Consider the following 15,404-nt stretch of genomic DNA (forward strand, 5'->3'; position numbering starts at 1 on the left):
AAGATAAAGGTAAAGGGACCACTGACCATTAGGTCCAGTCGTGGCCGACTCTGGGGTTGCGGCGCTCATCTCGCTTTATTGGCCGAGGGAGCCAGCGTACAGCTTCCGGGTCATGTGGCCAGCATGACTAAGCCGCTTCTGGTGAACCAGAGCAGCGCACGGAAACGTTGTTTATCTTCCCGCCTGCACTCTGACGTGCTTTCGAATTGCTAGGTTGGTAGGAGCAGGGACCGAGCAACGGGAGCTCACCCCGTCACGGGGATTCGAACCGCCGACCTTCTGATCGGCAAGTCCTAGGCTCTGTGGTTTAACCCACAGCGCCACCCGCGTCCCACGAATAAGACTGATACCCTAACTTTAAATCAAATTGTCAGGAAGGAACACACAAAAAAATATTTTTAAATGCAAAAAAAACCACATAATTGCGTGTCAAAGCCCTAAGCCAGCCCCATGAAAATAAAGACACAAGGACACAGAATTTAGGTTAATGTTAATGGGCAAAATTTAGGCCACAACTTCATTGGTTACAGAATGTGAGCGGTATTGGCTTAGGCATTGGCATCAACATACTATCTCTGACTCCTGCCCGCCTTGCAGGAAGTATGGAAGGGTAAACCACCAGTAGGGGGAGCCCCGCCGATGTGGATCGACTTGAACACCCCCTGGTTTCCTGCTGGGGTCGTGGCATGGCCCTAGCCCCACCTCAGGCTTCAGACAAGATCCACACCCCTGGATTCCTTTAACAGAATACCCTTGAGCACGGAGGGGCATGTGATGGCTGCACCTCCCCTTCCCCAAACATCGCTATTCCAATGCCTAACCACCAAACCTTACAAAGTTGGGACGATTGCTACGAGGTAGGCGAAAACCAAGTGGCTGGTGCCAATTTGCCAAGTGGAAAAAGTCCTACCGGGCCCCTCAATGGCGACCAACCGAAGTCCATAGCAAGGCCAATGATGCAACCTGAGGAGAGGGTGGGAGGGCGGGAGATCTGTGGCACGAGGCTGAAAAGGGACGATTCAGCGTCGCACCATGGTTTAAATTGGCCCTGGCCATGCCCCCCAAGCCACCTGCTTGGCTAACTGTCATGGCTGTGCCTCCCCAGCGTAAGGGGAGGCCCCCTACGCTGAGGGGGAAGGCTTGGTGGCTCCCCAGCAACGCGTCCCCACAAAGAGGTAGAGCCGATAAAGTAGAAAATGGCCAATATATGTAAGTTGCATTAAAATAATATACAAGGCAGAGGAAAGCAAAATATCATTCAGTTATTTTTGTGTTGTTTTTAAAGCTACCTTTACCTGTTCTTTATGATGTTTATGAATCACCTTGACACACATGTAGAAGATGATTCATAAATCAATGAAATTAATTAAAAATTAAAATAATCTGTTTTGCCAACTGCATCGTTGGGAAGGCAAGAAGAATAAATAACCAGAGCAACAAAAATGTAATTGGCAAGCTCCTCTTCTCCTTCATGCATTTTTTGTTTAATTCACATGCCAGGTTTGAAAGTTTGGCCTCAACCATATATTGGTTTGCAATATTAATTTTCACCAAGCTGCGGTGGGGAGGACGAATTGTTTATATGGCTCATACTGCCTCATATTTTGGATTTAAAACCTCTAGGCTAAAAAGAATAGCATCTGCTGAGATAAATAAGATACTTTTCCTACTCAGGAAATGAACTGAAGTTGTTCTCTACCTAAGTTTGCATTGTGAAAGTGATGTAACACATGTTGTGTTTAGTATAAATAAATGGTCTTTTTGGAAGAAGAGCATATGAAGCTCACTAAAGCTTGTGTGTGTAAGTGTTAGCACTGTGATAAGCCCATTCTCTTTACCACTCAGAAGTAATTCAGGTTTTAAAATGAAGAGCTAATTGCAGAGAGTCGACATAAATGAGCAAACATATTAGCCTTCTGACCAAAAAAAGACAGCTCTTTGACTGCATGGTAATTGTTTTTTGTCTAAAGCTAATTATTGTTGGCTTGTGTTGTGCCTAATAATTAACTTATTCATAGAACATTAATCCACGTTTATAGGTCTTCATTATCTTGTACTTTAATTTGTGCTGTTTGGGGCTTGGTTTTCTTGCCTACTTTAGCATGTATCGCATAGAACCTTCAAGTGCTGCTTTGATCCAATTTTAACTTAGCCTTTTGGTGTATTTTGAATGTTTGCTTGGCGTCATGGACAAAAGGTGCCTCATGCTTCAGTATTCCTAAATAGTTAAAAAGCTATACTTTCAATATGCCTGAGTTCACACTGAAACAGGGCAATGTGAAGAGCAAATAGTCATATTTGTTTTCCTTTGACTTAATTCATTCTTCCCTTCTGTCTCCTAAAATCCATTGCAGCTGTTACTGCGACTGGAAAACTGAAATAAATGATTTCTGAGCATTGTAAAGTGGGAGGAGGGACTCATTGAAGCTCCTTTTCAGTGATTGGAAAAACCACTATGTGGTTCTTTTAATCATGGAGAAAGACACAGTCTTCTGCAAGACTCCCCCCTCCACATCCCCATTCAGTTTATTTACATAGGTAAACCACTAGCAATTATATCTGCACAGAATCTTAGCAATAATGAGCACTTTTAAGCAACCATTAATTTAATTTAGAGCTTAAGACAAGTTCCCCGGATATCCAAATGTTACTTGCACGTGCCACATAGAGATGAGAAGGAATCGTACAAAATGCCTTTTGCAAAGCCATGTATGTGTGCACACACACACTTATCCAACTATTTTAATGAGTGCTTTTACGCAGAACATTCCATTGGGTTGTTTACTTACTCATTATATATGCTAGATGTGCTACAAGTTTTTGTAGAGTAATTCTTAAACTACCATTCAAAATGATTATGAGGATAAAATTTCAGTACCTGACATGCTGGAAGGAAGAGTCAGGTATAATGATAGATAAGAGAGTGAAATAGTATTCTAAAACAATCTAAATAACCATGCCACCTGTTTGGTAAGATGGTCTAATGCACCTAATCATCTCCTTTTTAATAAGTATGTGGTGAATTTTGTGGACTTCAGAGGTCATATTCTAATGAAAGTTTTGTGGATATTTGTAGCTTATTAGATGCATGGTAGTTTTTGTAATGCTTACTTATTGTGATTATAGGACCATCAGTTGTGCTGTTTCTCTTAGGTGGTTAAAAAAAAAGAAAAATCATTTGTCTGTGGCTCATTCCTCAGGGAAGAAGATGAGTATTCAGAACTGCGATCAGAACTTAGTCATAGTCAACATGAGGTCAATGAAGATTCACACAGCTTGGATCAAGATCAAACTTCTGTTTCAGTCCCAGAGAACCAGTCTACAATGGTCACAGCTGACATGGGTGAGCAATATTTTAAATGCCTCTCATAGTAGGAGCAGAATACTACAGCAGCTTTCATAAGACAGAGTAAAAAACTTAAAAGCAAAAGTAAGGGATATGGTGGGGCATCTTATTATTAGACTTAAAAGTATATATTATTCAAGCTGTCTTGAACAGCAGCACATAATAAAAACAAGCATTTAACAAACTTTTTTTAAAAAAAACCCTTAATTTTTATTATTTCTTAGTACATGATACAGAAAATGAAAATAAAATAAACAAATACTGATACACAATCTACCAAAAGAAAATACATATACACACCCTACACTACAAACAAAAACCCTACACATACGCGTGACTTCCCTCCACCACGACTTGAGTTCCTTTGGTTCAAATTTGAATACTGTCATTGCATTCTTTGGATAATACACCTTATAACCGTTTCTAATTATTATTCTCGCTTGTACTTTACATACTTAATCCATGCATATCAGCATATTCTTTTTATAGCAGTGTTTTTCCATACTGCTCCATTAAATGTCCATAACAAACATTTAATAATATATTAGCAGTAGAGCATAATTGAGCAACTTTTTGTAAGCAAAAAGGGGGAAATGGAAGCTAAACGTACATCATCTTCAATAGACAATGAGTCCTGACCCTTTAATTTTAGAAAGCTCACAAAAATATTTGGGGCTATGTCTGATGTTTGAAACCAGAAGTCACAAACATAAACAAAATCTTTCATTCTCGCATGTCCATCTAATTTTTTTCTACTTCTAATTATTAATTTACAAGATTATTTAGCAGTAGTTTCTTCTTAAATATCACCCTTGGTTATTATTTGGTGATTTCTGTTTTCTTTTATTCAGTGCTGCATGTAGCTGTATCATCCATTGCTTCTCAGCACTGCATAATCAATGTTCTTTCAAAGCCTCTTGCTTTCAGAAAGCTGTGTAATTTCTCTACAGATGGCAGGTTTCAAAGTAACATTTGGCTGAATTGGGAAGTGCTAGGGACATTTGTTTGTGTCAGAGTGACTCTGATAATGATGGCTTTTGTCAAACTCCAGCAGGTTTTCTGGTTCAAAAACTTAGGCTTACAGCCAGCATGTTCTGTTGAAATAACCTGCTCTAACTTTTGGGACAGAGGGATTTGAAATGTTGTGCCATATTTTGCAGGTTCTGAAGGGTCATTGCTACTTAGTTCAGAGGGACAACATATAGATCACACATTCAGTTCTGCTTTCAAGTATATGACTTAGATATATGCTGATTAAAAAAAGGCTTGAAACCGCACCCACCGAAAAGTAGATTGTTCCCCACCATATTGTTGAAGCAGTATGAAATACTGAAGTTCCCCAAAGAACAAAGAAAATGGCTGGCTGTTAGCCATTTTCTTGATGATGTTTCACCCTTAAGCATGAAGGTTTACCATGCAGAATTCATAGCTGTTCAACTATGGGATAACCTTCCTGTAAAGGGAAAATTAATACAGAGCATCTGTAATCTTACTCCCTTGTTTGTGGTGTTAGACAGACACGATTAATATTGGTTAAGTTCTGTGGTGCTAGGGACGGCTGAAGGAATTTGGCTCCGTATGTTCAACTGTAATGTTGCCCAAGGCAAGGTTATAGATGACTGATACAGCGATGTAGGAGGAGAACATTATGAACTTCGGGGGTTTAGATTTGTGAAGATACGCTTGTCTTAAAATGAACAATTTATGATACATATCTTGCCAGTTCCCAGACCTGGCCTGAAACAAATTGACATAACAGGACAAGAATATGAGATAACAGGACAAGGCATTCTCCCTTGTATTTTGAAATGCCTTACACTACAGTTTAACCACTTTGGCTCTATACAGCCAGTGTGGTGTAGTGGTTAAGAGCAGTGGACCGGGTTCGATTCCCCGCTCCTCCACATGCAGCTGCTGGGTGACCTTGGGCTTGTCATACTTCTCTGAAGTCTCTCAGCCTCACTCACCTCACATAGTGTTTGTTGTGGGGGAGGAAGGGAAAGGAGATTGTTAGCCGCTTTGAGACTCCTTAGGGTAGTGATAAAGTGGGATATCAAATCCAAACTCTTCTTCTTATGTAAATCAAAGTGGGGGCTAAAACATTTAAGAGTCTGCTTCTCTTGTCGTTCAGATTCAGAGCAATAAAAAGGCCATAGAATATCAGAATATAAAAACTTTTAGTGAAGCTACTTAAACAAGCGGCTGCATTCATTCATTCTTTCTCTCTCATTCTCTCTCTCTCTCCCACACTCACACTCATACACACACAACACACACAACACACACTATATATTTCATTGGGGCTTTCTAGCAGTTTTTGGAACAGGAGTTCCCACAGCTGAGAAGACAAGTGTAAATTAAAACTTTGGCTTGCCTTGATTGCTGGCGCTCCTCGTAGTGAAATTTGTAAAGATGGCCCTGATTGCTACATCTGTTTCCTGCAAATAGTGGCAGTGGATATCACAACACAATTTTGCAAGTTTTTAAAAAAATGTATTTTCATTCCTCTTGATTTTGTATGTGTTTTATTTTATCACCGAATTCTCTGGTACATTCACTTAAGCCCCCCACCCCCTTTGAGCCCCTTCTGTTGGATACACTCAGAATGCAAATCTATCTTGAGATGAAAAGGTGGAACTGCACATTGCACGAATGCAGAAACCTCATTGACATACGAAGCTAGACTCACATGTCATGATATACTAGTAAATTTAGATATGCCTCTCTACTGCTACAGGCAATAAAACATCAAGGGCTAAAACAGCTAATCTCCCTTGCTGTATGTTGTAAATCCTATGACTGGGTTTAATCTACTTTCTCCTTGAGATGTGGGTCTCTTTAGCCTTGTTATAAAGTCTTATTTCCTGGGAGGAAAGCTGCCTGAGGGCTAGAACTTAGAATACAAGAGCTTGTTTGGGGCAAGCCATTGTCTTGTAAAATGTGACAAAATGTGTACAAATTGTTATGGCGCTTCAGGAATGCAGGCAACACAAATAGGTTTTTATCAGTTCAGCAATCTCCTTGGTGCATCTGTGAGAAACTGTATTTATAAAAAACAAACATTTTGCAGCTGAATAGCTTCTAATGCAGGAAAATGGTTTTTAAGTGGAGTCGACAGGGCAGAGATATTTTTTTATGGGGACAATTAAAGCACTTTTTGCACATGAACGGACTTCAGAAGACTCCCATGCTCTCCTTTTTACCAATCCACATTGATAATAGCATGGAATATGATTTGTTGAGCAATTTACTCAGTGTTCTTCCCAGATTAAAGCATACCTGTAGGACTCCTGTGAAGGTCTAGTGTGCAGGGCTGCAACCGCAGGTTGCACAAAAATGCTGCTAGGGCCACATTCAGCTACCATTTATCCAAAAAGGAGGGACTTTGTAAGTGCAGCTGTGATTTTAATGGCCTTTCTGTTAGCATGTATTTGGCTGTCCATTGAATTAGATTGTGGGTGTATGTTAGAGGAGACAATGCAGATCAAAAACACTTCACTACAATGCTAATTGTGTAGCCACAACTTTTCCCCACTCCTGTATTGTACTTGCACTGTAATAAATTGTCTGTTTCTCTGTTGGGGTGCTTCATGCCAGAAAGTAATAAGTATCTGGATATTTATTGTTTTGTGATGTGTTTTCTTAATTGTGAACTCAAGCCCTAGATGCTTTGATGATGCTACTCTGTAGAGGCAAAAGAAGCCAGAATGAATTCATCCATATTTACATATTGAGAACATCTGCTAATGCTTGTCCATTAAATCTGAGCTGGATGTGGATACAATTAATATAAAATTGGCATTGCACTAATAATTATTTATCAGTAGATTCCTGGAGAAAAGGACTCTGTAATATTTGAAGAAGCAACTTTTTCTCATACTAATGCCTTAGAGAATTAAAACATAATTCTCCGTTTAAAAGAATTAAACAATGAAATGCAATTCTAAAATAAAATACTAAAATGTAAAACACTAGGTTTGTGAAAATTAATTGCCTCATCTTGCTTAACCCCAGCCTTGTAAGAGGCAGCCAATATTCATTTATGGAAAAATGCTCAGGTTCAGAATTATATGGGTCTCCAGTGGGAAGCAAATAACCCCTGTTTTTATCTGTGGTCAGTCACTGGTGAGCCAGAGCTCTCATTGAGAATCATAGGCATAAGATGCCCTGCAGGACATAACACAGTACTGTAATTATTCAAGAAAAAGAAATCGGCAGAAGAACAATGATGAAGGCTAGAACAATGGAAAGCAGATGGGTTAGCAGTATATACAAATGTTTGACAGTATGAACTTCATTTTAAAATAATGTCTTCCTGGTGTTAAACCTTTTTAGATTAAGTCATTACTCTTGATCAGCACATAGCAAAACGTTTCCAGCATTCCCAAACTTTCCAAGCAAGGTTTTATCTGGGCTATAATCAGAAATGGTTGCTTCCATCTCATTTTGTGTAGCTCTCGTACCTATGAAAAAGAAATGGTTTATCATAGGATTAAGTGCTACTGAGTCCAGCCCCTTCTCACCATTACCACTAGCGTGAGGCCAGGCTGACAGTCTAGATGTGCCATGAGCAGGAAGCAAGATCTACACACTTGCTGCTGTGGCAACACGCAGTTACCATGCTTCAGATAGTAATAAAAAAAAAGATGTTTGCAAAACAAATTACTCCACTCATGCTCCATGCCACATGGGAAAAAAATGTTGAAGGCCACCAAGCAGTCTTTCTTGGGGGTCAGGGAAGGAGATATTCCTTCCTGCTTCCAATAACATCACAAAATGACACACACACCCCTCCGCCAATTCAGTCACATGTGAAAGACTTCTTTGTTTGTAAGTATTTCCTGATCTTGAAAGCCAAGCACACAGATTTCAAGCTTGTCTAGTTGTTAGCCCCACAGTAAATTAGTAACTTTCAAGATTACCTTGATGTTGTTTGTGCTTGGGAGATTGTGAAGAGAAATGTTTGCAGATTTGAGTTACCTCTTGCAGGTGTGCAGCCTTCTCACCACCACCCTCAAGATTAAGATTGAATGGAAACTCTGTCTATTGGTGACTTGGAATGTATGTCTGACATGTTCTTTCTGCCCCACAGATACCTGTAGTGACTTGAACTCCGAACTGCAGAGAGTGTTGACGGGACTGGAGAATGTTGTCTGTGGGAGGAAGAAGAGCAGCTGCAGTTTGTCTGTGGCAGATGTGGACAGACACATTGAACAGCTTACCACTGCCAGTGAACACTGTGATTTAGCCATTAAGGTGTGGAAACATTAGCTGGTTGCTAATCTTTATTACGTAATTTCTGACATAATAGAGCATAATTTGTACCTATATGGCGTCTTTCATCAGATAATCAAAGCACATGTTGTCATACAGTTCTGATAACAGTTGAGCAATAAAGCCTGTTTTACCGAAAGGATAATTAAGTCACAGAGACATCTTACCTATAAAAACGGGCTGAAAACTGGTTGTTGCCTGACATCTTATCTGCAGAGCTTTCTCTTGTCATTAAGCTAACCTGTTGTCACGTTACAGAATATTCACAAACATTTTAACTGTTGAGTGCCACTGTGTTGGCAATATCATACCAAGGAGTTTTGTGCATTGTAGAGGCTTTAGGTTGGCCTGTAGAGATGGAAACCAGGCCCAAGAGGTAGAGAAATTAAGGGACAAGGGAGCACCGATTCAGAAAAAAGGAAGAAAGAGAGTACAATCTGAAGGAAAGGTAGATTGAGAGGGCCAGTCCATGGTGGAAATAATAGGTTCAAAAGTGAAGTTGAAAGGGCATGGGGGAGAGGTTTACATAGGGATGGGTGGAACTGGAAACAACCTAGCTATTCCTGAAGTCATTTCAGATATTATATACTTGTCTCACTGCACGCTTAATTGTAGGTGGTTTCAGTAGCGTAGGGCCTTCAATGCAGTAGGATATGAACTTCCTTCCTGCTCATTATGACAGTGATGGCATTTGGTATTCTCTGCAATCCGACAACTGTGCATGGTTTAGCTGTAACATTTGACTTTCTAGCAAATGGGTCTGTTTTAGATAAAGTTAGAAAGAAGCCACTGTGTTTATCTTCATTGGTTGTTTCCATTGTAGAAGCTATGTTTGGTTTCTTCTTTTTCATCAATCTTTGTCAGACATGCTCTCTGTGGGAGATATCCCAATGCAAAGAAATCATTCTGCATTTGCTAAGGGGTTTTAAATGAGAAACAGGATAGGTGAAAAGACCTCTTGTTCAAATATTACTCTGTTTTCCTAGAATTTGCCTTAGGTATAAGAGTTTAATGCCAGGTTATTAAGGTTCTCTTATTCTAAGGTTGGTGTGTGGCTGTTTTTTGGTGTGTGTTTTTTTAAAAGAAAAAGCACAATAAAATATTTTCCAGTTCTGGGAGCAAGAGTAACAATAGTGTCTGAATAAATGTAATACTGCTCTTTTCTTTTTGCATAGAACATTTAAAAGGATGGCCTCGTATGCAGAATCTGTTCCATGATTTTGCATCCTATTGTGTTCATGTTAGAAGCACTGTACTTTTACTACTATGCTGTATTTTGGAAGTCAGGGCTTGCAGTTGGTTTCATCTTTTCCACCCCCCACATGTGAGGTCAAGAGGGAAGGCTGCATCCTTCCCTTTCTTGCTGTGATTACTCCATTGGAAACTGCCAAGTAGATAGTAAGGGGCTGGCAGTAATCCTCAATCCATCCCTGAGATGGTATACTTTAGCATTTGCTTTACTTTCACAATAAATATGAGATGTGGCCTATAGGGTAAAATCATGGAAGATAGAAGAGACACTGCAAAAATTCCTCTAAAGGGAGAGACGTCTGAGGGCATGTAGTTTGCATATAAAAGATGATTCACATAGACTCTTCTCACCTTCTGTACTTCCCTAAATTCCATACTTCATTGGCATTTTAAGAGAGACATTGTCAGAGCTATGCAAAGTCTCCTGGTGAATTTATTTTTGTACTTTGAATTGTGCAGCATAGCTAAAGCACACTGAGAAGCAGCTTACAGTGCACATTTAGCTTTGAGTGTTAACAGCGCTGGTAAATGTTTGACCGAAGTGAAATCTGGTAGTTTGTGTAAGTAAACATTTCCCTGCTTTGCAGACAGAAAGGGCCTTGAATCAAGATAGGGATAGGTTATCTGATTGGTTATATACAGTGGTACCCCGCAAGACGAACGCCTCGCAAAACGAAAGGTTTTTTCGTTTTCGAGTTGCCTCGCAAGACGAATTTCCCTATGGGCTTGCTTCGCAAAACGAAGCTTGCCCAGGGGACAGCGGGTCTTCTCTTTTGAAGCAAGGGGCGGCCGGGAGATCGCTTCTCCCCACCGCCCCTTGCTTCAAAAGAGGTCCGGGGGCAGCGGGAAGCGCTCCCGCTGCCCCCGGACCTCTTTTGAAGCAAGCGGCTGCGGGGAGATCGCTTCTCTCCGCAGCCCCTTGCTTCAAAAGAGGTCCGGGGGCAGTGGGAGCGCTTCCCCCGGACCTCTTTTGAAGCAAGGGGCGGTGGGGAGAAGCGATCTCCCCGTGCTCCGAAGCCAGGCGGGGGGGTGGGAACACCTGCCCCAGCCACCCCGCTTCGGAACGCTGCTCCGAAGCGGGGTGGGGGGGGCGGGAGCACCTGCCCCAGCCGCCGGGCTTCGTAGCGCTGCTGCGAAGCCGGGCGGGGGGTGGGAACACCTGCCCCAGCCCCCCCGCTTCGGAACGTTGCTCCGAAGCGGGGGGGGGCAGGAGCACCTGTCCCAGCCGCCGGGCTTCGTAGCGCTGCTGCGAAGCCGGGCGGGGGGTGGGAACACCTGCCCCAGCCACCCCGCTTCGGAACGCTGCTCCGAAGCGGGGTGGGGGGGCGGAGGCACCTGCCCCAGCCGCCGGGCTTCGTAGCGCTGCTGCGAAGCCGGGCGGGGGGGTGGGAACACCTGCCCCAGCCACCCCGCTTCGGAACGCTGCTCCGAAGCGGGGTGGGGGGGGCGGGAGCACCTGCCCCAGCCGCCGGGCTTCGTAGCGCTGCTGCGAAGCTGGGCGGGGGGTGGGAACACCTGCCCCAGCCACCCCGCTTCAGAACGCTGCTCTGAAGCGGGGTGGGGGGGGCGGGAGCACCTGCCCCAGCCGCCGGGCTTCGTAGCGCTGCTGCGAAGCCGGGCGGGGGGTGGGAACACCTGCCCCAGCCACCCCGCTTCGGAACGCTGCTCCGAAGCGGGGTGGGGGGGGCGGGAGCACCTGCCCCAGCCGCGGGCTTCGTAGCGCTGCTGCGAAGCCAGGCGGGGGGTGGGGTGGGAACACCTGCCCCAGCCACCCTGCTTCGGAACGCTGCTCCGAAGCGGGGTGGGGGGGCGGGAGCACCTGCCCCAGCCGCCGGGCTTCGTAGCGCTGCTGCGAAGACGGGCGGGGGGGTGGGAACACCTGCCCCAGCCACCCTGCTTCGGAACGCTGCTCCGAAGCGGGGTGGGGGGGCGGGAGCACCTGCCCCAGCCGCCGGGCTTCGTAGCGCTGCTGCGAAGCCGGGCGGGGGGGTGGGAACACCTGCCCCAGCCACCCCGCTTCGGAACGCTGCTCCGAAGCGGGGTGGGGCGGCGGGAGCACCTGCCCCAGCCGCCGGGCTTCGTAGCGCTGCTGCGAAGCTGGGCGGGGGGTGGGAACACCTGCCCCAGCCACCCCGCTTCGGAACGCTGCTCCGAAGCGGGGTGGGGGGGCGGGAGCACCTGCCCCAGCCGCCGGGCTTCGTAGCGCTGCTGCGAAGCCAGGCGGGGGGGTGGGAACACCTTCTGAAGGCGGGCGGGGGCGAAAGTCTTTGTCCCCCCCTGCCTGCCTTCCCAGGGGCTTTTAAATCGCCCCGGACAGCGGAGAAGTCCTCCGCTGTCCGGGGCGATTTTAAAATGCCGCCCGCCAGCATTTTAAGATCGCCCGGACAGCGGTGAAGTCCTCCGCTGTCCCAGGGTTTTTTAAAATGCTGGGGGTGAGAAGAAAAGCCCTTGTCCCCGTCCCCCCAGCCTTCAGAAGAGGTCCGGGGACAGACTGTCCCCGGACCTGGTCTGAAGGCGGTTTCCCTAGGAACGCATTAATTGATTTTCAATGCATTCCTATGGGAAACCGTGCATCGCAAGACGAAAAAACCGCAAGACGAAGAGACTTGCGGAACGAATTAATTTCGTCTTGCGAGGCACCACTGTACATTTTTTAAAATGCCTTGCTTGTTTAGGAAACTACTTTTCCAATAGGCTAAGCTCCCAACTGAGTGAGCCTCCTTGTGTGGGAAAGGATAAAAAGTTTGACTTTCCAGCTTAGCTACTTGTTCCCATCTCCTTTTTAGAAACAAGAAGTCTCAAAGCAAAAAAGAGGGGTAGTGGAACTTGCAAAGCACTGAAACCTCTCTTTCGACTCCATACCTGAAGTCAGGGGTAGAACAGCTGGGTTTAGTTTTTGGCAAAGATGGCTTTATGAGCTAAATGGAGAGGGCTGGAAGGCATAATTAAACCCACAGGCTGAATGCACCCCTCCCTTGGATTTGAACCTTTTAAGCAGGAGTGCTCCACATACTGAATTCATTGCCTAGGAAGGCCCACCTGGACCCTGAGCTGCCCTCTTTTAGGATATATACCAGGCATAGGCAAACTACGGTCCTCCAGATGTTTGGGACTACAATTCCCATCACCCCTAGCTAACAGGACCAGTGGTCAGGGATGATGGGAATTGTAGTCCCAAACATCTGGAAGGCCGGAGTTTGCCTATGCCTGATATATACTAATAGCAAACTCATTATTCACATGTGGCTCCTTTATATAGCCTTCATATTTTTCATGTAGAAAACATCAGAAAGCTTGGAGGAACCCCAAGATCTGCAGAAGTACAAAAAAAAAAAAGTTTGGGGAACAAGACCTAAAATGAGGCCTAAATCATTTTAACTGAGTGTTGGAGGGGACAGAAAACCGGGGTGGGTGGGTGGAGTAGAGTATCTTGGAAGAGGGCAAGGCAGGCAGGTTGACTGAGTGGAACACTGAACTGAAACAGTCCACACTTTTAAGAAATTTATACCCTTCTTTTCATCATATATCTAAAAGTAGCTTGGAGAAAGAAAAATACAGTATACAAAATTTTGGGGGCAAGGCAGTTTGAGTATATTAGAGTGATCCTGGCCCAACTGCCTGGCTACCAGTTAGCTTCTGGGCCCAAGTCAAAGTGCTGGTTTTGACCTATAAATGGCCTAGAACCGCAGTACCTCAAGGTCCACCTCTCCTCATGGAAACCAATCGGGACCCTGCAGTCATCATCTGAGGCCCTTTGTGTGCCTTCTCCACAAGAGGTCCAGAGGGTGGCAACACGAGAACAGGCCTCTGCAGTGGCTTTTCATTTGTGGAATGCTCTCCCCAGGGAGACTCACCTAGCACCTTTGTTACATATATTTAGGTGCCAGATAAAAACATTCCTCTTGCCCCAGGCCTTCCATAGAGTTGGGTCTGCTGTACCGAAGTTATGAATCCTTATTGGTGTCAGCCATGCTTCTAGTCGATTGGGCATCACTAATAGCGCTCCCTCCAGATGATTTCAGTGTTTAACTTGGGGTAAAGTGGGTTTTCTGAGCCCACGTTGTTCAGGCCTTTGTATGCTAGTACAAGAAGCTTTAACCTGGCTGACCCAATAGTGGACAGGAAGCCAGTGTAGGTCTTTCAACACTGGTGCCATGTGCTGGCAATATGGTAGTCTGTTTCCATCATCGGTCTAGCGGCAGGATTCTGCACTAGCTGAAGCTTCTGGGCCGTGCATGCAGACTTAATTTCAACTATTTTAAATGGTATTGATTTGTTCTGTGTGTTTTGGTATTATGTGTTATGCTTTGTAAAAGCATTGCTGGGAAGCAAGGTAGAAGTATCGTTACTATATACATTCTTATTCCGGTCAAGTTATTTTCATCCTCTTTGGGTTTTCCTCTGTATTGCAATTCTTGTCAAAGGGGAAGAATTCAGGTGCCTTTTGCTTCTTTACTTCTCCCAGAGGGTTCTTGTTTTATTTCCTCCGTCACACTTCAGAAATGAAGTTCACCCACGCATCCAGAATGCCAAAACCTCTGAGGATGGAGGTGGATGGATTTAGTTTCAGAACTTCGCTAGGTACTGGAAATGATGAGGAAAATGTGTATATAAATATAATGAATAAATGAATAATGAGCAAACTGGGAAGGTAATCCAGAAATAAACCTTCCCGCAAACATAATGGTAGGTTTCATTGTTTGAAACAAAGAACTAACTAAAATAAAATGTGCTGCTTCCATTCATTTCCACCCACATGCAGTCTAGTTCCTCCTATGAAAGAGGAACTCTATGAAGTGGATTGCTGCTTTTGCAAACTAATTTTCTATTTAAAATGCTACTGCCTCTTACCTTAGGCTTAGGCAGTGTATTGCAGATTTCTCTGGTTCAGCACTCTTTGGTTACAGGCTTGGATAGTTTTCTCTCTGTTGCTCAGCTTTGACATCTTCCGGTAGAAATACAGAGTATTTCCTTAAATCAGGACTCAGCCATGTGCAGTTGGTAGATTTAAATGGCAGTATGGCACACCTTTCAGTATGAACGTTTACGGTGGGGCAGACTGCTTCTATCCTATCCTTCACTAACATAAGATGTAGTTGGTAGAGCATGAGACCTTAATTTCAGGGTTGTGGGTTCAAACCCCACGTTGGGCAAAATATTCCTCCATCGCAGGAGGTTGGCCCAGGTGACCCTCGTGGTCCCTTCCAGCTCTACAGTTCTATGATTCTAACGTGCACAGCTTTAAAAGTGGTTTAGATATATCTGTGGAGCATAAGATTAGCCATTATGACAGAAGACTGCTTCCTGTATCAGAGGCAATATGTTCCTGAATACCAGTTGCTGAAAGACGGCAGGAGACAGGTGAAAACCCATCAGAGGTCACGTGACCTTCCTGGAGGGCTTTAAAAGCACTTTCTGCACCAAGCTTTCCTGATATGGAGACCTTTTTCAGCTCTCTACCTTGCTTACCAGCCTTTTGGAAGATTTGTGAGGGCTCTGGAAGAGCCTGCAAGGTTCCTGCGATCTCGCCCAC

General features: G+C 44.3%; 1 protein-coding gene across 3 annotated transcripts in view; it reads left to right on the top strand.

Annotated features, from left to right (window-relative positions):
* Positions 1 to 15,404, top strand: part of MCC (MCC regulator of WNT signaling pathway) — a 201,949-nt gene that overhangs the window by 137,882 nt on the left and 48,663 nt on the right. For all 3 annotated transcript variants that reach the window (XM_081213590.1, XM_081213591.1, XM_081213592.1), the window contains 2 exons: positions 3,201 to 3,343; positions 8,439 to 8,602. In XM_081213590.1, the coding sequence (XP_081069716.1) occupies positions 3,201 to 3,343; positions 8,439 to 8,602 (307 nt within the window). The remainder of the gene's footprint in view (positions 1 to 3,200; positions 3,344 to 8,438; positions 8,603 to 15,404) is intronic.

This window comes from Podarcis bocagei (assembly GCF_964188305.1).
Source record: "Podarcis bocagei genome assembly, chromosome: 11".
Taxonomy (NCBI): Eukaryota; Metazoa; Chordata; class Lepidosauria; order Squamata; family Lacertidae; genus Podarcis; species Podarcis bocagei.